We start from the raw sequence: 23,899 nt of genomic DNA, 5'->3' as shown, positions 1-23,899 counted from the left end.
TATCCATACACTTCACCCTGGTAGAACTTGCAGTTCTTTACCTGCAGAATAATCATCTCCTCTGCCTTTATCAGAAGTTTTCTGTCATCTGTAAGCAGAGAAGGGTTGGGAAGGAGAGAGACACGTGCCAAGAAAAGGCAGAAAAAGTGGATCCCACTTGAAATCAGATAAAATAATGAAAAATCTTACTTCTTTCTGCTCCTGTGGGGTACAGACAGTAAAACAGAACTGGAAACCATGAATGCTGTAGCCAAAACAAGGAGACCTACTGCAAAAATGGAGAGAGAATCTGCTCCTTTCCAACAGCATCAGTAACAGGGCTTTAGTCAGCTTGTATACATTTTTTTCAGTATAAATTAAGACTAAATTAAGTGGGCAAAGGATCCAGGAGATAAAACTACAGAGAAATTATAGAGGAATCTGCCACAGTTTTGACTGTTACCAAGTCCACTCCCCTGAACAAAATGAACACTTAAAACAATATAAACTATTTAATTAACTCAAGACAGATGGGAGGGGGGGGGAAGTCCTCATCAAGACTCAGCAGCCTCACAGCTAGTCCAAGGCACGCCACCTTTACTAATAATAATATTTATTGAAAGCAAAGCAATCTTCCGGCTTATTGTGTTTGATAACATTTTAATAACCCTGAAATCATAACTGCACTGGGACCATGTTTTCATCAGAGAAAATTTACAAGCAACTCGTTTCCAATGCATCCAACGGTAAGAAAAAAACCCAAACACCGGGGGCACACACAGGACAAAGTGTCATATTCGTTTCTAATGAAGCACTTTTGCATTAGGGAGAAGAAAACGGTGGGAGCGCGAGGGATTTAAAATGGTCAACTCGACTGTCTCTGCCCAGGCTGGATGGGCCATTAGAGGATGGAGTCTGGCAACTTGCAGCAAGCGATCGTTAACCTGAGCGATTGGGTGTATCCGCTGGAGGAAGACACCTAGACCCCACTAGAACATGGGCACGTTAGTAGTCCGTCCTCCCTCAGGAAAGCTACAATGTGGATGAGTGTTGGAGGTGCCTCTCCCAAATTCCAAGAGCACACGGGTAATTTACTGGAAGAGACCCCTCGGGAACGAGGGGGGATGCGAGAGGACAGAAGCTGGGCTGCTCCCGTAGACGTTAAGGTTTCACGGGTACGTTACCGCCTTCGAAGCAAAGCAAGGACCTGGGTGAAACAGTCCAAGAGACCTGCAAGGAGCTGAGATCGTCCCGTGTGGTCCGTGGACGGCCCGTGGTCTCCTTCGAATCCCCGCTACAGATAACACGGTGAATCACAGACATTTCCGGACATTTACGGCGCTGTCGTTTACCTCGGGGTTTGGCAGGGCACGCAGGGTACGCCAGGCATCCGCACAGTTTACATACAGAGTCCGTTTGGGCTCGATAATCCGCTTTTTCAGAACTCCCCTTCCCTGAAACTGGCTACGCAGGACTTGAGCAAGAGATTGTACATTCAGCATCAATACAGTGACACAGTGAGCACACCTGTCAGCGGTACAACGCGCCAACTCCAACAGACATTTAGCAGCAGTTCATACACTGGGAGGAGACGATCCTCCAGGTCACCATGGCAATCTTTGATCTGGTATCACAGGTAAGCTCCACACTATAGCTGCCCATAACCCAAATCCTAAAGGGTTTTTCAATTCCATTTCCAGACTTTTACCAACTCCAATAATTCTTAACATATACAGATATCCATATACATTTCTTTTTTAATTAAAATGCTCCTTCACATACACAATCATATATTGAATTATTAAGAACAATAATATATTTTTGGAGCAGAATAGCAAAACGATCTGCTCTGCCAGTGCCACCCACAAACTAGACAAGTAACTAAGAAGAAGTTTGACAGTTTCAGACCACTTAGGAAAGAGAAATTCTCTTGGACTAAAGACGGGGGAGCCATGCAGTGAAGTGCTATGGAGGATACGGTAAATGCAATATACAGGAAAACACAAACTGTTAAAAATGTTTTCTTGTAAAGATTCTGGAGCCATAAGGAGAACCCTTCTCATCAGGAGTTATCTTTACAATTTCAGAAATATCAGATAGCATTAAAGCAGCAAAGAGTATGACACCGAAAATAAAAAGAGCTACACAAACACTAAAAAGATGGATTTTGGCCAAAAGCTCTGTTTCTTTTAATCTACCAAGGTGGATACTAAATTTTAACAGTGCATCTGATTTAAAAGAAGCCATCTCTGCCAACCTTATGGAAGACAAAAGCTCTCGTTAGCGAAAACATTCAACTCCGTAATGGACTTTGATGTCTGGGCACACAAAACCCAGGGATGCTGCAACTGAGAGCCCTCCTTGCTAAGGGAGAAAAACCCAACCAGAACAGAAACCAACCAAAAAACTAATGGAGGAGAAGAAAAGGCAACTCCAAGGGTTTCATTACAAACACCTGGAAGAGAAAAAAAAAAAAATAGGAGATGGGAAGGGAAGCGGTTCACAGTAAAAAACAACCACTGCAACAGCGGTGCAACTTTGGGGCAGAATTGGTAACAAAATCAGAACAGGCTTCAGAGTGGGTATTTTAGCTATTTAGGTCACATAAGTTACGCCCAAATCTAGATTTAATAATTTTTAACTATATCATACCTGCCAGCAAACTGCAAACTCTCAAGAGCTGCCTGGGCTCCCCCTGCCCCATGGGTTGGTCTCGTTAAACGTCCAGTTTTTGGCAGAGTAGCCGCTAATCCCGGTGACAGAAGGCTGGGGTGCAGCCGCAGCACACGGGGTTGCTCAGCGCCCCGAACTGCTTTCTTACCAATCCAGTTCTGCACATTATTTTTTTTTCCTTCTCAAGTGACTTAGTGGAATGAGTTTTCACTGTACAAACTCGTACCCACCACAGACCTGGGGCCAGACCTGCTATAAATCGTGCTTTCCCTACGAATCACCTCGATGCCACCAAGAGGTCAAGAACTGGTTTGATGGAGGTGGGAGGAGAACGTAAACTCATCTTTAGACAACGGAGACGGGACAAGTTTGGGGCCCTCCCCAAACCTCCTGCGATTCACCTCCTGTGCCTAATGTTAGCTGCTGTAAATATCTCTCCCTTGATTTCAGAACCTGAAAATATTTTGATGTTTCTACCTTATTTACAGGCTATTTGCTCACCTCATAAAATTCAGTGGAACCGGCAATTTAGAGCCAGAGACATCCAGGTGCAGAAAACAGGAGGCTCCGGGGCGACTGAACGGCAGAGCCAGAGAGGAGCCTTCAGCCTCGCTATATTCCAAGCGTTAACAATTCACCTACGATATTACTAAAGACATGAATAAATGAGAAAAACATAATTCTAACATAAAAAATGATTCCGGCTTCTTACGCAGCACGCTTTTGGATGCGATATGCAAAGCGTTCACGGCACAAGCTGATGAGAATGCCACCATCACCAACAAGCAGAGATTCAGTGTGCGACTACGCTTACAGGAGTGATTTGCCTGGCTACACACTTAATTCTCATTAATATTGAAAGAGTTAAACTTCTTCCATGAAATACCTTAACAGATTTAACAATATTTTTTTTTAGTATCCCCTGCAGAAAAGAAAAATACACATTATTTGAACAGCCAAGAAAAAAACTGCAATTTATTAAGTTTCAAAGAATCTTCGTACTCTTGAAAGCAACTTTCGGTGCATGTTCTTTAACAATCACATTCTATGAGGAGAATAAACATTAAAAGCCACAATTGTTGTTTTTTTTTTAATCTCAGAGTTACAGACATCTTTAATCCAAAAGGAAAGGCAAAAAAAAAAAAAAAAAAGCCCCAAAACAAAACCCCACCCCCCAAACCCTTAAACAGAAATTTTCATTCCCAATTTTAAAATATCAGGAGTTTTTCTACAACTCAATGCTTAACTTCAGCATGGAAAACTGTATGTAAACACGCACATACACACATACATATTTTATATAAGAGAGTGTGTGTGTGTATATATATATATAAAATATATATGTAGGAGGCGTGTAATGGCCATGAGATGCAATTACTCTGAGGAAAGGTTATTCAGCTAAATACACTACTAAAACTTGAGGAAAAAAAAAAGTCTTGAACCCAGTTTGTGCATAGTTCATGATCCTCTATAAAACCAGCTTTTGTTAATTTGCAATTTGCAGGACCCTTTAAATCTGATAAAACCATTAAAAAGCTAATCTTCCAAAAAAAAAAAAAAATTATGTAATGCACAAGTTTCCTGATCCAAGCAGGCAGGGAGCACAATGTTCATATAATTTTTAAAACATACTTGAAGTGTATGTTATTCCATTGTCTTTCTTCCTTTCAAAACAATCAAAAACATTGATCTTTTTTTAAACATAAAGCGATTTTTTTAATATATAAAGCACTCTTCAAACATCTATTTCTTTTGAGTCCATTATTTGGTAAATATGTAACTGCTACACATTAGATTAGGTATTTTCTTCTTTCTTACTGTCTTTATTTTATTTTGTTTTTTAATAATATCTTCAGTGCTAGGAGTTGGGTTTTAAAAATACATGAAATGGTGTGGAGTTGCTCCTCGGGAAACCCGGCTTTCCTGAGACATCTTCCACCATGTGCAAGATAGTGATCACAAAGTTTTCGCCACTTTGACGAAGAGGAGGAAAACAACAAAAATAGTACACAGCAATGGCCAAAGAAAAGAATAATACAACAACACTGTTCAATCCCAGAGCTCTGAAGTAGCATATCTTCATTCTGAAAATAGTTTTCTTTACGATGGAAGTCTTTTTTTTTTTCTTTTTTTTTTTTTTTTAATTCCTTTTTTATTTTAAAGTTTGAAGGAGAAAAAAAGGTCTGTAAACAGGTGGGAGCCAAAACTCCTGGCTCCTCCAAAAGCAGTCAAAACCTATGTCCAAGTGCTTGTTTCTGTTCCTGCTTGCAAGGGAACTATCAACTCTTTACAATTATCTATGGCCACAGTTCAACAAGAGTATTTTTTTTTTAAACTTTATATTCCGAATGGAAAAATGGTGCAATACTCCGGTAATAATTTTCTTGCATTAGTCCACAATAAAAAGCCGCTAAAGGTAGATATACATATTATTCTCCAGAGATACACACTGTAATTTTTAAAATGCGGTAAGAGTCCTTGAGTAAACATTTACACGTGAATTGTCGCCGGCCCCTTCTATCAGTTTGTTTCTTTTTTTTTGTTTCTTTTTTTTTTTTCTTTTTAACATTATAGGATTAGCTACAAGAAGGGCTGCGGACACTCAGTGCAAAGTTAGAAGCTAATAACAATTAAACATTTGACCAATGAGCAAATAAAAAGCATATACTGAATAAAAGGAAAAAAATTCACACTTTTAGTTAAACCACACATGGGCACACACATACATGCACGCAGACGCACGCTCACATACATACATCTGTTCCAACAAAAAACGTATAGTCTGAACTTTAAAAAAGAATTCTTAGAGCCTGTTTTTTGTGTACTGATGCCGACCTGGAAGTGTAATAATTAGACTTAGAAAGTGTTCACATTTTGTTATTGGCCTGCTGGATTCAAGTATTTGCATCTTGATATGTTTTTTTTTTTGTTTGCTTGTTTTTTTGTGGTTTTTTTTTTTACTTTTTCTATTTTTGGGATTAAAAAAAATGACATGAAAAAGTAATGAAACAAGGGTAATGTGCATAGGCAGATCCATGGGAGTAGTGGACACAGAGATACCCCAACCCTGCCCTCCCTCCCCCCCGCTCAACCTGTACAGTCAATAGTTACCATTCAGATCCGTTACTTTTCTGTACCAATGGTAAATATCACACTTCACCCTTTCTGATTATTGGGTCCGCCTCTGGTAATGTGCATAATAGTCACAGGCTCATTTTAAATAGGCTTTCATTTCCCCCTCCCGCCCCCCAAGTTGATAAAATAACCCTTTCCAGCCCAAATTCTGAAAAGTGCCCTTCATGATAGACCTATTCTAAGCAGCTTTTATACTTTGTTTTGAAAAATCACCATACAAACATAAAAAGACAACATAAAACGAAAAGCCATGAAAAAAAAAAAATAAATCCTGTCATTAGCATGTGACACTGACCAAAAGTAGCCCATACTGTTTCATGAACAGTTCACAAGGACTTCTGCAGTTTCATATTCGATATTGGACAGAGGTACTAAAAAAAGGGCTGCCAGTCTGATCTGTTAAAGCTGGATTCTTCATCAAGCCCGGGACTGGAAAGGGTTACCATTTTTATTTTTTTTTCCTTTAGTGCTGATGATTGTTATTTCCATTTCGTTTCTCTTGTTTCCTAGATGGACTCCCCACTGAGAAGATCACCCGGAAGAAGAGTATTCAAAGGTGTCGGGCTTCCGATAACTCTGCCGTCGTCGGTGCTCGGGGGTCCCCAGAGGCTGCTGGAGTACTGAGGCACCCCACCCCAGAGCAGGTCGCTGCTCCCCTTGCCCCCCAGGCACGGAGCGTTCCAGTGGCCGGCGTCGTTGCGCACCAAGCCGTGAGAGCTGCTCGAGGAGCCCAGGCGAGTCTGGTTGGTTCCAGTGTTGGACTGCCAGCTGGAGGTGGGCGGCAGCGGCTGGCCTTGTGCTAAGAAACGGTTGACTTCTTCTTCGCCAGCGAACTCGGCCAGGATGGTAGTGTTTCCCAGGACACACCTGGAGACAAAAACAAAAGGTGCAGCCACGTGATTCAGTGATTCTGGCATGAAACAAGGGGTGCAAAGGGCACTTTTGGAAATATCCAAGATGGATATAAATCCATTTTTCCCCAAGCTGAATCTGAGATGAAGATTTATGCTGCATCTGCTCACTCCTGGCAACCCCAGTCTCTTGAACAGACTTCTCTGTCCTATCTTCTATTTACCTTTCTCCATCCATAGGCAAACACACAAAGCCACATGTGTGGAGACCACCTCGCTCAACTAACACGCATCATGGGAGACTGTACTCTATTTAGGCATAAAGATACAACCATACCAGAACTACTATTGGCATAATTTGTTCCTGATGACAAATTTATATTAATAAATTTTCAAAAACTATTCTTTTCCCATTAATTTGTCATCCCAGGATATATTCTAGTATTTAAATCCTGCAACAGATTCAATCATTTGCTGTGTTTTTTAAAATCAACTAACCACGAAAAGTTGTCTCTCTCCCTTTCTTTTTAAATCTCCCAAATATATGAGCAGAATAAAATTCAGGCACCTTGCACCTCAGGATGTCTACAGACATCACACACTCAATGGTAACTTTTCAGTTACAGCAAAGGCTGAAATGCTGTTTCTGAGTCTGTGCTCAAGCACCTGATAACACTGCCTCCTTTCCCCACTTTTACTTTTGCATAAATGTTGTAGCTTTTATTACTTCCGAGCAGTGGGACCTGTAGCAATTACGGCGCTTTGCTTTACTAAAAAGATAACATACAAAATAGAGATCCAACAATGCATCACTATAACGTAGCAAGGCAAGCTCTGGACCGTGAGGTGTGTAATTCCTCCTCCTAATTTAAATATTCTCACAAGACTTAAGAGACTCAAAGATTAGAGAATCCTTTTTTCACATGTAAGGAACAAGTACGCTTTCATACCTTTAAAGGTCTTATCCCATGGCAATGTTTAACTCTTCAACATACACTTCAGCTCTTCTATGTCTAATGCTTATTCCTGTTTTTATTTAAAGATATACTTGAAACCCACTGGCTGTGCTGGGAACACATTTCCAACATCTGTACTCTGAAAATTGATTTGAACTTCAATGCAACTCACCACTCACCCTGCAAAGTTCAAGGTTTTTTGTTTCCCTCTGTTTCCTGAAACCTCTCTTTTCTTTAATAGTATGTCTAAAATTAATTTCCTTTGTATATGTCTGACAAGAATAACTGCATGACTAATGCAACGGATGCAGAGTTCTTCCAAGAACATGGCTTTTATTTTCTTTGAGAATTTATTTTGCAACCTAAGACCCTTTAAAGAAGAACGGAAGATAAATCTACCTGCCTAAACCTCCAGGTCCCCTGTACTAGTTCGGCCTCTCCATTGCATGGCATGTACTCCGAACATACACGTTAACAACTACACTCGTGCTGGAATACAACCGTGTTTGTAACGGCTGTTCCCCCCCAGCGCCTGACCACAGCCTCTGGTTTGGAAGCCACCAGCAAGCTGGGTTTGTGCAAATGCTCCTTGCTGAAAATCACATCTTAAGAATTTCTACCTTTAAGTATGTCAGTGAATAGACACAAACACAGTCTTTGGAAACTATGCATTCTTCATAAAATTTAAATTAATTTTCAGAAAGTATTTAATCGCTGCTGCTCCTAATTTACACAGCCAAAAAAACCCAGACAACAAGGGATGGAGAGAGTGAGCAAGCTATTCTCATATCAAATCACACGGGATCTGAGACCGTTGGCTCTGCAATGCTATTTTCCAGTGACCAATCCCATGTAAACATTTATCTGTGAAACACACAGTGTCTGATATCTTTTGGAACTCCAATACTGTCCTGTTGGCTTCCACAAATCCCATTGTATTTCACCGCTGTCACGCTGCCAGCAAACCAAACACATATAGAGCTCAACCCTTTTCATTCAGAAAGGTCCAGCCTGTCCTTGCCAGCAGCCTAACTATAGTTATGCCTCAACCTATTAAAAAAAACAATTTAAACAAATTAAACCAGATCACTGATAATGTAAGGACACTTCCAGGTACATATTTAAAACAAGCACTTATCTTTAAACTCACATATTAACTTTGCCTTTGGCATTATTTCTTTTACCTGATGCCCACATCTAAAGTGCTGTAACTAAGATGGGTCAGTTTTTCATCTCCAATTGTTCTCAATGCTGCTTTGTAACATTTATTAAGGAACAGTCAACAGTTAAAAAAGCAACACGGTCATTAATATAATTATTATTACTACAATTTCTCTTAATCAGGTTCATAATGGGAAAGTAGTTGCAACTTTACATATGGAGTAACCATTGCTCCTAAATGTCTAAGTATCAGGAAGGTAATCAGGCCAGCAGTACAGCTAGTTCCAAACGATGTTTCTGCTATGATCAGTATTTTTCATTATACTCATGCTATAACCAGTTGATAAAGAAAATTGCTTTCCAACTCCAAGTACCTAAGTTTTCTTCTGAAACATCAGTCTCTATATTCTTAACCCTCCCTAATGTCACTGATTTTATCACTCAAATTCTCCAGCTCTTGCGTAGTATGCTAATTAGTCCCATGGATTTTAAAACACCTAAAAAGCACACTTTGTTGTCATGCATTTCTTTAAATTTCTTTCATAACTCCCTTAACAAAGGCCACCATGAACACATTCTTTATTTATCATCGTTTTGTCCTTTCTGTTCCTCTCTAAGCTAAAACCTTGTCTTATGCTCTCTCTGAGCTTCCTTTGGAATTCCTACCACATCTTACAAATTCTTTGCAGTCTTATAGGTGACAAATCCTTACTGAGCACATTATTAATGGTGAATACCTATTAGCAAGTTTTGTAATGACCTCTTATTCATTAGTACATGAATATTTAGCCCCCAATTATTTCTTCCTCTCTCTCATTAGGTAATTTCCAAAATCTGATTAAACTAACTAGTGATCAGTTCTGAGTCCTAGTAGATCAATGCCTAAGAAAATAGTTTCTGAGATAAAACTGGCTTAGTAACAAAGGAAAGAGAGAGCAGAACCGTACATATGCAGAGACTTTTGGGCCTTGGCTGCTTCTTCCTTGGAACTGTATCGGACCACAGCATTCCCTTGCGTCAGGTTCAAGTGGAATGTTATTAGAGGGCCATGTTGCAAACACAGTGTCCGCAGTGTGGAACCATCAATCTGGTAAGAGGGAAAGGGGGAAAGGTTATCTGTACTTTCATGATTTTACTTTAAATGCTTGTTAACTAAACAAGTTTAAAAGCTAAAGAATAAGTACAGGTCAAAGGAAAAAAAAATAGTTTTTTCCATAAGAAGAATTTAATTATAGACTTATCACTGTCTTCATTGAACAAGACATCCTGTCTTTTTAAGTCATCCCCACAGTCCAGTGCACAAAATTTCCCAATTTAGATGATACAAATTATATTTATCATTAGAAGTCCACAGAAGTCCAGAAATAAGTGAAAGGAAAAACACATTGTTCATAAATATAACTATATTTTCCCCAAGATTAATTTGGATGTCTAACATTCATGGCTTTGTGGCTTATGTTCTTCCTTGTGAATGACACTATGTGGAGGATGAGAGGATTTGACAGACTTGGGAGAAGAACCAAAAAAAAAACCCCGTAGGAAAAGCAGATTTCACATCTGATTTCACAGATCTCTATCTGCTTTAAGACATCATTCACCTCCAAACTTACACATGTACAAATGGTGCATCCTGAATGACTAATTACAGTCTTAAAAGTTCATACTCGATTTGACAGCACTTTGAAAACTTAACAAATTCCCTGTAGAAGACAGACACTTGTAATAAATGCAGAATAATTATTTTCCCTTCAAATGAACATAATGACCAAGGTTGATAAGTAATGTTCTTATCTCAAACGTGACACGTCTCTTTTCATAACTAGTTCTGCACAATCCTACTTACCTGGGGTGTGAGGTTTCGAAGAACCAGCCAGCTGCTTGTTCTCCCTGAGCTGTCAGTACTCCATGCAGAACCTACAACACAAATGCCACGACAAAACATTTTATCATGATGTGGCGAGCATATTACAAGAAGAAAACTTATCTGGAATCGCAACCTACTAGCAAGCGTTACTGCTACTGGAAACAAATCATACAGCAGTTTCCTTGATTTATTGTCTTCTTCGGAATGAAAGGCTGCCGAATGAAAACCTGCTTTTGTTACATTTAAAAGATCTGTGGCCTTTTTCACATTCCCACAATAACTGTTAGAAAACTAGCGGATGCAGGTATGACACTGCAACAAACTGTATCTTCAGGTTACATTAGAATTAATCTGGAAGGCATTTTAAAAGCAATTCAGATGTCCAAGCTCAGATTGCTGCTTGCCATTAAAGATTTTTATAGCACTGCAGCATTCTGCTATCTTGCCAACTATAGATTAATGTATATGACTTATTCAAAACAGATATTTCTGCACTGACAATGTTCTGATTAAAGATACAAGGACATAACCAACAAAACCTGCTTTTCCAACTCCAGCCTGGTGTTTTACAATGAGAAACTATACAGGCTTGATATTTATGAGTGGCATTTGAGAAACCGCAGTATTTCTGTAGTCATATGCGTGACCACACTCAGGCTCCAGAGAGAACCCTGGCACCAGCAGTATCTGCCCACCAGGTGGGGTTTTGGTGAAGAAAACAGATACCAAATAAATGGGAAGAAGAGGGAGGAATGTTCAATTCCTAACTTAGTGAAAGCAGATTAATAAAATAGCTTTATAAAATAGGTGTAATACTTTCTTTCAAAGCTCACAATACTTCACAAACAAACATGATCTATATATTTATATAGCCAGATCCATGGCTTCTCACATTTTTATTTAAGCAAAACAATGACAGCTAAAAAAAGAGCCTGCATGAAAAAATTAAGACATTCCCTGAGGGCCCTGCAATGCCACCAGGTCCTAAATGCTTCACATCCATGCTCCAAAAATGTGTTCCATATTAAATTCCATGGGCTGATTTGCTCATCTTGAAGCCTCATAGGCAGTCATAGATCATACCACAAAACAAGAAAGATGTTTAAAAGGTATTTTTAGAAATTAAGGAAATGGAAAAAAAATCCTAGTTGGAGTGAAATTATTTGGCAATTCCTATGTCAAATTACTAATATGACCACCTGAAAGACGATAGCTTCCTTTACAACTTATCCTAACTAAAATAAACAGACAGGGGCTTCATCCCCAGAACAGACACACTAAACCTCAAGTTGCTGGAGCCTGCTACAAAGCTGTTGGGTGCCTCGCTATTGTAACACAGAATAAAGGCAAACAACTACAAAAGGAAGGCACTGTGGTGTTATAAAATGCAAAAGTCAAGCGTACCAGAGGAGTAAGAGCTGGTCCAGCCCAGGGGACTGGCACCCCATGTGGATGATGGCTTGGTGTTTGTTAAGCCTGGAGGTGGTCTCGTAGGAGCAGTAGTGTTTCTGGGTACCTTCCATAGTTCATGGGATAGAGAGGCTTGTGTGTGAGAGATGGGGCCAGAGGACCACGTAGACTTGATGTCTGACAATTTACCTGCAATAGAAAAAAATACATTTGTGTATTTTTAGTTAGTAACAACTGTTAAACCAAGTAGGACGGGTAACCACCAAGCTTCTGCACTGACTATATTCTTCCAGCTTTTCAGGAGAGAACAGAACACCATTCTGTATCATTCAGTGATATAAATCCTGTATCTTTTGAACCTACTTACACTAGTATTAACATTTTCAAAGAATATTGTATTTAATGAATCTCACACCACCTGCTACATATACAGTTCCCTTTTTAAAATCTCCTACTATTTCACTTTCTCATAAAAGAAGATACATGAAAAAAGGACCAGAAAATGGACTTAAGTATTTGAAATCTAATTTCATCAAAACTATAATGAAACACTTCAAGACTGTCTCTCTCAAAGGTTTAATAGAACTTAACCACTTTTTCTTACACAACTCATTTTATCTAATATAACCAATATATCCATATGTTCTTCTGATATATTATTAACATTCCAAAGATCAAAGACCAACAAAAACTGTATTTCTGAATACTCAAAGTAACAGATACTCTTTTTTCCAAGTGTCTCTCAGAAAAATGAATTCTTCAGAAGATTAGACCATATCACAACCTGTCACTCTTTGTACTTTTTACTGTTCGGTTTGTTATTTCCCTAATTAGTTTTTAAACTGTCTTACTACTGTTCCTACCAAATCAGAGTTTTATAAAATAACACAAACCCCAAGAATAACAAATACAGGTTTAGCAGTCAGAGTGGCAGACAAAATTCATTCAAATTACAGATGTCAAAACAAAACCCTTTATTCACCTTAAGACTCACACATCCCTGCCTTTCTTCCTTGTCCCAACATATGTTGTGAAATTAAAGAGTCCAATTTCCTTGTCCTAGCACAGTCCCACCGTTACTAACATTAGCAGCACGTGTTTGACTGGAATGGACTGAAATGGTCACATCACTGCATCTTCTGCCAGAGCAAATGGTGGTGTGATTCTGCTGCCTGAATTATTTAATGCTGATTGCAGACAGTAAGAAAATACTCGGTCTGACAAAGTCCAAGATGCAAAAATATTGTGAATTTTTTAAACCAGATTTGAACTGGCAGATTAAGCTTATAGGGAATCAGTGCTCTGCATCAGGCAGCCATTGAGGGGTTTTTGTTAGTCCTAAAGCCAAACTTACCAGTCACCAAATCACAGCCTCAGTGATACACACAGATACTCCCCAAATTCCCTCTGTTTACCTGTATCATTTAACTCAATGATTTTATACTGAATCATAACAATTTAAGTGCAAGGGCAACTCCTCTCCCATCTTCTTGCAAACTGTAGCAACACAAATAATTTGACAGTGATGATGAAGACATTAACAAGGGTAAAGTGGTGGGGCGAAAGGGAGAAAGTTTGAGGTTTAGAACTCAGAGCAGCTCAGCCTGCGAGGTGGCACGACACATGCACATTACCACAGATTAGATGTTGCTATGTAACTACTTCTCATGGGGTTAACATAAAGATTAGATGACGCTGCAAAAAAATAAAAAGCAAATAAAGCAGAAATGCATGGCAGATAAAAGAAAAGCAAGCCATTCCTTTCTTTTCCTTTCAATGGAGTAAAACATTACAAACAAACCCTTTTTGTTTTACATTCTGCAGTATGACCTAGAGGTTGCACCTTCCTTTACTCAAAGGAGTAGAGGGTTTTCACTGATCAGATATGAAAATGCTAATGCATATAACAGCACCAACACATTTTTATAATGGGACAAACTGGATAGTTAAGGTAGCCAGTTCACAAGCAAAGTTTCCATGATTTGCAGAGAGAGATGCTCCAGAATTTATAGCTCATTAAAAAAAAAATGGAGTAATTATTTAGGCCATCTACAAGCTCAGCCATATCGGGGAGCATCAGGCTTTGGACTATTAAAAGACATCCAAGAGCCCCAAACCCAACCCCTCCAGAGCCATGCAGAGTACCTCCTCAAGGTACTACCAGACTTTTTCCTGAGCTGAAGATGGCTCACTTTTAACAGTGAGTTTATTAACAAAAAATTCTTATCAGCGCTTACTGGAAGGGTGTACTAGGGGTGCTTCTGCTGAGGTCCTAGACAATACTCCTTCTCAAAGCTCAATGGAAATAGTCATTAAGAGATCTCGATGCCCATATAGAGTGACAGCACGTGGCACCAAGTGGAATAAATACATTTTTCCTTAGCACAGTTCCAGGCATACCATCCAATGCTCACCACTGAAGAGCTGCCTATCTAGTACAGTACTGAAAAATATCCTTCTGTCTACAGTAGCACTAGTGTAATAACTGGGAAAGCACCTTCTAGGGCCTTTTCTCAGAATGTGGAAGGATGCGAAAGTAGAAAGGCCGTTTTTCGTACCTGCAATGCTAGGTGCGGATGCAATGCTGCTGAAAGAGCTACTGTAGCCGGAGGCACTAAGCGGCCAGGCACTCGATGAAGGCAGCGTGGCATTCTGAGATGATGTTGGGGATGACCCTGCAGAACCAGCAGAGAAGCAACTAAGAAAGATGGGCATAATGATGTTTGGTGTGACATAAGCAAATCTATTACGTGCAGATACAAACCATGCAAGGCATTTTCCTTAATCAGCCTGGTCTCTGAAGTCTAGAAATGAAATGTTATAGAAAGCATGATAAAGAGAAGCAGAAGTCTTTAGTAGAAAAGAGAAGAAAGCTGGCATAGTAGCAAATGTACTAGTGCCTGCGCAGAGGATAAATTCTGCATTTCCTTTAGGATACGCGACACAAGGAACAGGCTCCATGTATACAGGTGCTCTGCCAGCTGACCTAAGCAATGGCATCTGTAGATGAGCATAGATGTATATGATAAACTGACCTCTTACCATGGGTGACTTGTCCTAAATCACTTACTCGAGGTAAGCACTTCTCCTACATCCTAATGCCCACAAACGCCTTCAGATTTTTGCAGACTTTCAGTAAAGCAAGGATATATTTTAGTAATCTCTTCTCAAACTGATAACATTAAATGAAATAGCCTGAAACCATCTTGGTAAATCATTTACAATCCGAGGAGCTATCTAAGCATACATACAATTTCCTTACTGGCAGCAAATGAAAGAAACTAAATATAAAATAAAATATCTTTATTATAAAGACCAGAAGAGCTACAATTATTCTCTCTAGCCACCAACAAAATTAAGTGTGTATCCTAGGTGACTTATCATTCCTGACATACATAGAAGGACTGTGATACTGAAACATCTTTAACTAATAAAAATAGGTGAGTTCTTTGGAAAAAAGCACTGTACTGAGGTAGAAGGGAGGAAGTAAGAGGACAATCTCATCCCTCACAGCTCAATAAAAAACACAGGCTACATTTTCAACTGGAACAGCAGCCAACCAAACTTTACTTTATCCAGACTCACTGCACTCCAAAGGACACCAATACAGACATTAGACTCAAGTAAAATAACTCTGTATCAAGGCCTTCTCTGGAAACAATCTATTCCCCAGGCAGGTGTGAGGGAACTAGATCAGATTCAAAGGCCCACATGCCCACAGAGCCAAAACCGTTCCCTATTCCACGTGGCTAAGACTTTCAGCTTGTAGTAGCTGACCCTGCAAAGCTTCATTAGCAAACAGGGCAAAACAAAAATCAACCCAGAAGCTTAGGTTTTGTCTAAGTGTGCAGTGCAAGGACGGTGTACACCGCAGTCCAGCCCTCTAGATGGAGATCAGCTCAGCTAACACAATCCGTGTACTTCAAGCTGCAGTATTCAGACAGTCTCTTCCTTGCCAGGAAGAAAAGCCCCAATCTCACACGGAGGGGTACTGACAATAACAGATAGCTTTACCTAGGAGTAAACACCTAGATTATACGAGCATAAAGAAACACATTCAGCAACTACATTTTTTTTTATTAGAACTATATTATTAATAAGCTAAAAAGCGAATGAGGAAAGGAAGCACACACAGACCCCAAGAGTCACTGCTTTGCAGAAGGTTTGGGCTCTTGAAGGGCTGTTTACCTCTGCAAAGAGCATCTATACTGACCCTCTCTAAGTAGCATAATTATTTCTTCATTCCACAGACCGATTACACATCAACAGAGCTAAAGTATACTTTCCTTCTCTACAAAACGAAGACCTGTAGTAGGTACCATCTAACCTACAGGTATTAGCTCTGTAGGGCCAGGCTTTTGCCCTCAAGGGAGTATTTCTTGGGTGCACCATATCTGAACTGTGACTGAATTATGCCTTTATACTTTTCTAACTTCAAACCATCCAGGTCGCCTGTCCCTTGAGGTAGGTTTGGGTCATTAAAAGTTAATTCAACATGACTCGTGCACAAATACTTCATGTTTCAGCTTAAATAACAACCGCTTTCTGGTAAGAGACAACTCAAATCATTCAAGGCAATGAAAGCCCCTGCCTCCTCTCCCTCACGTTTCACATCCCTTCGCCTGAGTTAACAAGCCCAGAGCTACGAATCCGTTTCAAGGATAGTTCTGATTTACAATCTACACAGATATCACAGATGTAACTACTAGAACAAAATCCACATTTTTAATCCTGATAGGTCCTTCTTGACAACCTGATTATACTATTCCTGTGCTCTAATAGGGTGCAGATAACTTGCCTATTTCAGCATGCTCGTCACAATCAAACCAAGGCATCTTTTCCTTGATCCACTTTCAGTACATCTAGTTAACAAGTAGCATAGTCCCAATGGTTTGTTGTTTTAGAGAATACCCTTTTTATTCTGGAGTAGGCACTGCCGAGAAAAGGAATGGAAATGGAACTGGGAAATAGTAGTTTACTAGTCAGTTCCATATTTTTCCTTTTATTTGCTGGTTTTGTGGATAAAACAGCTCTAATTTATTTTGCTGATTGATCTTCTAACAAAGCTACAATTAATTAGTGTGACAGAAGCCTGCTGCCCCAGCAACAACTGTGGAACTTTTGTATTGTGTCTTCTGAGTATTTCACAAAGTGTATGTAAGAGGCTGGTCAGCATGGAGAGCGAAATCTTGTTCAAAGTGTCACAGGTTACAAAAACTTCCAGTGACCACAGAAGTTTTATTACATCTCACAGCCTTTTCCAATATAAAAATATTCACATTCCCATGGAAAAACAGAAACTTCTTAGTCCCATATTTAAATCAAGTATTTTTGAACTTTCAGTGAAAGTTCAGAGCAGAAGCATTATTAGATTAGGATTATATGCAAAAATATACTACGTCCATAATATATGAAGTAGACTTTTTTGGACAGAAAAAGAAAGTACACACAGATGTGAAAGTAATTTGTATGTTTACCTCCACTCTTGAGAAGATAGCGATTAACATCCTGTATCGTGGTGTTTATGGTAGGCCCAGTTGGAACACTTCCAGGAGTAACATCGGGGTCGTTTTCAGGATCAATATTCTGCAGTCCTTTCCATGGCACTCCTGGATGAAACTCTGTGTCAAATACAATAAAAAGAAGAGCATATAAAGTCATAATTCCGAAGTTCCTGTGTATCAGAAGGCATGCGGATTCAATAAATAAAATCAATAATACATTTTAAGGACATCAGTTTAACAGGGATGCTTTGTATTTTGTTACCTGGTGGCCAGTTTATGCTGGAGCCATTGGAAATCTTATCACTATCGGTTTTGGCACGTGACCAGCTGTGAGGAACAGCTACGGGTGGACTGGCGGGCGATTCACTGTTTTGAATCAGATCATACCGGCCATAAGAGTCATCAATGGAGGACTTTCCCGGAGGACCAATACTTAAACCTCCAGGTATAGCACCTGCAATGAATGAAATGCAAAGGCTTTGTTTAGGAGTGAGACTAACTTTGGGTATGGAATTTCATCAGCCCCTATATTTTGTTATTATTTTCATTTTTTCTTTCAGTATTACAAAGATAAAGAAAATTAAATTTATAAACACACTAAAGCAAGGCTTAACAGTCTCTGAAGCCTTACTAGGAATTACAGCTGTGAGATACACCACTGGTACAATCTAGACACTCAAGTTAAAGAAATTCCCATTACATTACTGCCAAAAAGAGACTAAATAATTCAAATCATTACACTGATGGTAAACAGGAATTTGCTGAGACAGAATACTATGGAACATCACTGTAGGCAAGCCCTCTTCTCATCCTTCTCTAGGTATCCATTGCTGACAGGATGGATGATTTGAAATGGCCATTCTCATGTTCCTACAAACTATCAAACAACAATTTGGCATAAGCAGCACAGCTATTTGCAGAATAGAAAACTATTGTAAAAGAAATAATTCATGCTGCTCATAATAAAATCCAGGATACAATAAAGTTAACAGAGCACCATGTTCTAACAGAAAAAACTTGGTACAGGAAATAAAGGAATAAACACCTCGGGATACTGGAGGCGTTCGGGATAAAGGTGTTCAAACAGATTAGCCATCACTTCTGGAAAAATATGAAGTTTGTGCTCCTAACTCCCAGGGTGGGTAATTATGTAATCCATCATGCCTTTGTACAGGCCTGGCTGTGAAAGATTGATGGTATTGGAAGAATTGTGGGAGAAAGCCAACGTGAAGTTTTTTTGGATTGAAGGTAAGCAGATCTGGAGTAAGGGGAAACTTGAGGAACTTGTTTTGCCAACGCTAATGCCTTGTTTTACACTTGAACCTCATGTTCTGAGCGACAAAATTCAGCAAATGAAAAAAACCATTCCTACATTGCATGTAGGAAGTGATAGCTGCAAGAACTTCAATGCATTGCTGAATGTGACTGCAAGAAATCATCTTAAAAAAATCACAGTCTCAAAGGGCGCTCTGTATCAACCATTTATGAGCACTTACCGAATATAGTAACATAAAAAAAAAATAAATAAATCACAATTGCAACATGGCTCAAGTCTCAAAAAGCCAGACTGGCACAGAGATTAAACGCGACATACCGTGCTTGCTGGAGTTCTGGTCAAGCGAAGAAGCAGCACTAGACAGATTATCCATTGAGTTGGGGTGTGTCCACTGAGGAAGGCGAGACTGGGACTGAGAAGTGTCCTTCACTGACAAACCACCAGTAATGTCCATGTTATTTACATTCATGTTCGGGTTCAGTCCAGCTAAGGGGAAATTTGTCATTAGATATCCATAATACACTGGAGGATTAAAAGATGTGTTTAAAAATCCAGCTAAATAAATTATTAAACATTGGGTTTCAGATATCCATATGTACGCGTAGTAATTCACTACGCACATTTTCAACCTGCTGTCAGGAACTTTTGCTTTTATGGGAACACCAATATAACTCCCATGAATTCAGAAAATGTTAAAACTTTGCTAAAAGGAAAAAAAAAAGAAAAAAGATGTAGGGATAATATTTTAAAGCTGTCAGTACTTCTACTTGCAGTCTCTTGTCTCAGAAAAGGCATTTTGGAAGAATGCACTGGAATACTACATTTAAGCTGGTAAAGAATTTGCAGCATTCCATTGCTAAGCCAAAATACTCCCAACGTCTCACCAGGGATGTCTGCCATTTTATTTTGCTAACAACCTTTTAAAAACCCCTAACAAAGCAACTAATTAAAAGGTCGTACAAACAGCCGCTATTCATCAGAGCAGGTATAGTACTATTTGGGCCTATATTTTGTATACACAGAACAAAATCACTCAGATTGTATTTAAGGAATAATTTTGACATGCTTCTGTGACATGAATCTGGGTCCTTTTTGATGTGTAATCCTGAATGTTAGCAGATCACAGGAAGCTGAGATGTGATAAGAACCTCTTAGGCTTAGGCCTTTAATTCATAAATTCTTTTGCCTTCTGATGCTCCCTGCTATAACAGCTCACCCTAGCAGTCAAAATTACCTTCTTAACTGCTGCATGGTAGATAAAGCTTGGCAATTCTATTGTACACAGCATAAAGAGAGTCACAAAGAGATTAAATTAATTCCTTTATGTCATAAATGAAGTCTGCTGCACACATCAAACAATCACAGAAAACAGGTCTGAAAGGTTGTTCTGATCACACTGTCTCAAGGCCGAATCAATTATTTCAACACCAATCATATTTGACAGATCTATGTCTAACCTACCACAAAATGACCGGAGAGGAAGATTTCAGAAACCTCCCAGACACATTATTCCAGTACTCGACTCTGCTTAAAGCAAATAAGCAATCCTTACTGTTTATCTAGATTTTCTTTTATGCAACACACTTTTATCACCTCTTGCATTAGCCACATGCAAGGAAACTTCTTCAAAACTCTCTTTTACATTTTTGAAGATTCCTGCATGTCTCTTAAGTCTTCTCTTTAGACTACAGTGAGCAGAGGACTTGATTTTTTCCTCAGCAGTCATGTTTTCAAAACACCTAATCATCCACACAACACTCTTTCTGCATTCCTTCAAACTGATCTGTACCTTTCCCGAAATACACTGACCAAAATTGATGCCTTACCAGTGCTGATTGGAGTGGAAAGATGACTCTGCATGACTTCCAGATCATATTCTTGTTTATCAACATGACATTTGTGTATTTTACAACATGATGCTGTTAATATGTATTTAGTTCATAAATAGCAACACATGTAGATAGTTAATTAAGCAAATCTTATGTTCCGGTATTTGTAGGCAGAGCACAGGTGAGCAAATACAGCCCACCTGAACAGCTACCAGACAGGCATGTAGTACCATGATTTTGTTTAGGCATTTCAAAATTATTTAATAAACACATCTTTTGTATTTCTGTACTGATTATATTGTAGAGCAAAATATTTAGAGTCTGAAATAATGAAATATACTCCCTCTGTCTTTTTCATACGGAACTGCTTTAATGAAGGACACTTACCAAGAGGGTAAGGAGCAAAGGTGTTCGGTGAAGACTGTTGCTCTTTGGTCTGCAGGTCAGGTAGGCCGGGAGCCTGGGGATGGGGTGAAAAGCTATCCATGGCTGATTTGCCTGCAGAGGGGTGCAAAGATAGATGCGGAGGGGGAGGCTGCTGCTTCATAAGCAGGGCCTGGGCCAGCTGGCGCTGGTGCTGCTGGATCTGCTGCTGCATGTTATTGATTGTACGTGCAACCTGGCAAGAAAAAGAATCGATAAAAGCTCAATTGAACAAAAAGACTAGCTTTCTTGTGCCTTTCTCTACAGTGAAATAATACAATAGATCTCTTTACAAATAAAAATTGACTGTATTAAGGGTTGAAGAGCTTTTCTCCAACAGCCGACCACAGTGAAATAGCTTTATTACTCCAGCACTCTTTCCTTTTCAATCCTCAAGCCACGCACTATATTATTGTTTCTCAGGATGCTTTAGCTGCTCTGGTATAATGGAGTACAATCTCTTTAAGCTATTGAAACCTAACTCTAATGGAGAGATTGAACTGGCAGGCAAACCTACTTGCTGCTCCTGTTGTCTCATGGGTCCGGAAACATTACGCTGAGCCTGTAGCATCTGCTGCTGGATTTGTAAACGTTGGTACGCCTACAAGAGAGAAATGAGAGGTCAGAGGTCCTAACACATACAATAAGCCAAACAAGCTTGCTTGAACTCTGGTACATTATAAAATAGAAAAGACAAACATTGAAGTTTTCTGAAACAGTCAATGAAGCAAAAGTAACAATCTTGTTACAAATGTATTTTATAATACATTTGTTTAAGTCCAGTGTTTGTTGCTTGTTTTTTAAACCACGTCAATAAAAAAACTGATGAGTAAGTTCATGAGCCATAAGTGGCCATTAAAGATAGGAACCTTTTTTTTTCTGAAAAAATTGTAACACAAAACAAAAATTAAAATAGAAATTTATAATATTACACAAATAGGATAAATACCAATAGTAATTTTTGTTTTGGCCATTCTGAGTTCTGAAAATACTTTGTATTCAATCAGTTGTGCTGCTTTATTCCAGATCAATTCCACAATTTTAATGTGGTTAACTAGGCAGCAAATTTTTTTCAAGGTGTTGCTCTCAAACACATGAATTTAAAATCTAAAGGAGTTCTGCACAGATATTTTTCAAGCAGCTGGGTACTGTTCAATTATTACCATGGCATGAGATCAATGCTGTGCTCCTCAAAACTAGGAAACATAACCAGAAATGAATAATAGTATCAAACACTGTTACTAATAAAAGAGTTTGACTGGCACATTGAGATCAGCAACTAAGCTAGTCTGTCATCCTCAATTTTATCTTTAACCCTAGCAAATACTGACTGTTAGAAGTATCTCTCTTTAAAATATTCTTAAAATCCAATTAAATGTTTTCATACACACGCACATATATATGTGAAATTTGCAAAAACAACAAAAGTACACAACTTTTCAAAATCAAGTAGTTATCATCATGTGGTGTGGTTAATACACAGTCCATTAATTAAGGAAATTTACCCTACACTTTATTATTTAGTGAGGCAACTGAAGGAAGTTCTCCAGGTAACTCAGGTGACCAGCACTGCCAAGATTTCTCTCTTGGTGCTGTTAGAGAATATACTATGTTACTCATACCAGTACGAAGACAACTGACTTTTTAGTTCCACTGATCAGCTGTAAAGGGTAATTATTCCACAAATGGCTATTCAGAAAGCCTGAGGCAAAAACCATGGTTTTGTTTCTTTTTAAAGAAACTCCACCAAAGAAATCAGCATCTGATTGTTTTAAAGATCTGTCACATCCATTTAAAAATTGAATTAGCCATTCTCTTATTTTATCTTCATGCCTTCAATTCTGATTTACAGCTTATTTGCCATGTCTTTTGACTTACCAGCTGCAGCTGATAGAGCTGGTTCAACATCGTCATATGCTGAGGATTATTAATTGGCGAGGTTAACTGTGCAGGGCTGAGACCAATGTTTTTTGCTGCAAACTGCAAAAGCTGTGCTTGAACCTAAGAAAGAGCAGTGTATTAAACACTGGACATTTACTTTTAACACTACATCAGCTGGAAAATATTACTATTACCAGAAGTGGTACCATGACCTATTAAAAAATTAAGAAGAGACTCTAACACAAATCTTAATAACCATACTCAAACGGTCATTTATAGAAAAACTGCTGAGAACAAACTCCTTTACTCTCCAGAAACACTAGTTTTTGCAAAAACGAACACAAGAATGTGCCCACACAGATAACATACAGAATATACAGGTGAGAACATTTTACCCATGTAACATGCTTACTGGCTAGTAAATAAATCACCACCGACACAGCCGGGCAACAGTAGCTGCAAAGCCTCAGGAGCATGACAGAATGCATATGGAGAGGAGAGTGCACATGGAAGAGTTCCAGGGCAAGGGAAAGCTCATGAGTGGACGTGTCATCTAACCTGAGGGGATAGAAACTGAGGCACTTGAGCACGAAGACTAGGCTGGGATGAATTAAGAGGTTGCACTGGCGGTTGCTGCGGCTGTTGCATGGTCCTGGCTTGTGCTGCTCCACTATTGCCAAACATACCCAGATTGCCACTCGGTATCTACAGCAGGACAAGACAGACACTGGCATTTAAAGACATCACTTAACATATAACCTGGAAGTTACTTATCTGTGCAGTCTTTATCCTCAGTGATTGTGACAGGCACAGATAAAGAAACTGGTACATACAGACTGTATTGAAAATTGGGTTTAGAATCAGACACGGCAAAGATTGTCATGTACCCAACATCCCAAACCTCCAAAACTTCGTACAGGTGCCTACAAAATGTAGCTGAAGATCACTTTCATAAGG

General features: G+C 39.1%; 1 protein-coding gene across 9 annotated transcripts in view; it reads right to left on the bottom strand.

The window, feature by feature from the left end:
- Window positions 1–4,474: 4,474 nt before the first annotated feature.
- The window catches only part of TNRC6C (trinucleotide repeat containing adaptor 6C), a 107,454-nt gene continuing 88,029 nt past the window's right edge, over window positions 4,475–23,899 (bottom strand). For 5 of the 9 annotated variants that reach the window (XM_068413590.1, XM_068413595.1, XM_068413591.1 and 2 more), the window contains 12 exons: window positions 23,501–23,647; window positions 22,940–23,062; window positions 21,579–21,662; window positions 21,026–21,257; window positions 19,128–19,295; window positions 17,796–17,987; window positions 17,507–17,650; window positions 14,588–14,704; window positions 12,024–12,218; window positions 10,599–10,669; window positions 9,703–9,842; window positions 4,475–6,654 (listed from right to left, as the gene is read on the bottom strand). In XM_068413590.1, the coding sequence (XP_068269691.1) occupies window positions 6,294–6,654; window positions 9,703–9,842; window positions 10,599–10,669; window positions 12,024–12,218; window positions 14,588–14,704; window positions 17,507–17,650; window positions 17,796–17,987; window positions 19,128–19,295; window positions 21,026–21,257; window positions 21,579–21,662; window positions 22,940–23,062; window positions 23,501–23,647 (1,974 nt within the window). In that variant the 3' untranslated portion in view covers window positions 4,475–6,293. The remainder of the gene's footprint in view (window positions 6,655–9,702; window positions 9,843–10,598; window positions 10,670–12,023; window positions 12,219–14,587; window positions 14,705–17,506; window positions 17,651–17,795; window positions 17,988–19,127; window positions 19,296–21,025; window positions 21,258–21,578; window positions 21,663–22,939; window positions 23,063–23,500; window positions 23,648–23,899) is intronic. The other 4 variants (XM_068413593.1, XM_068413596.1, XM_068413592.1 and 1 more) reach the window with 3 other exon arrangements.

The sequence above is a fragment of the Nyctibius grandis genome, chromosome 15 (assembly GCF_013368605.1).
Source record: "Nyctibius grandis isolate bNycGra1 chromosome 15, bNycGra1.pri, whole genome shotgun sequence".
Classification (NCBI taxonomy): Eukaryota; Metazoa; Chordata; class Aves; order Nyctibiiformes; family Nyctibiidae; genus Nyctibius; species Nyctibius grandis.
The sequence above is the reverse complement of the archived record's forward strand: the minus strand, read 5'-3'. Positions and strand labels throughout refer to the sequence as shown.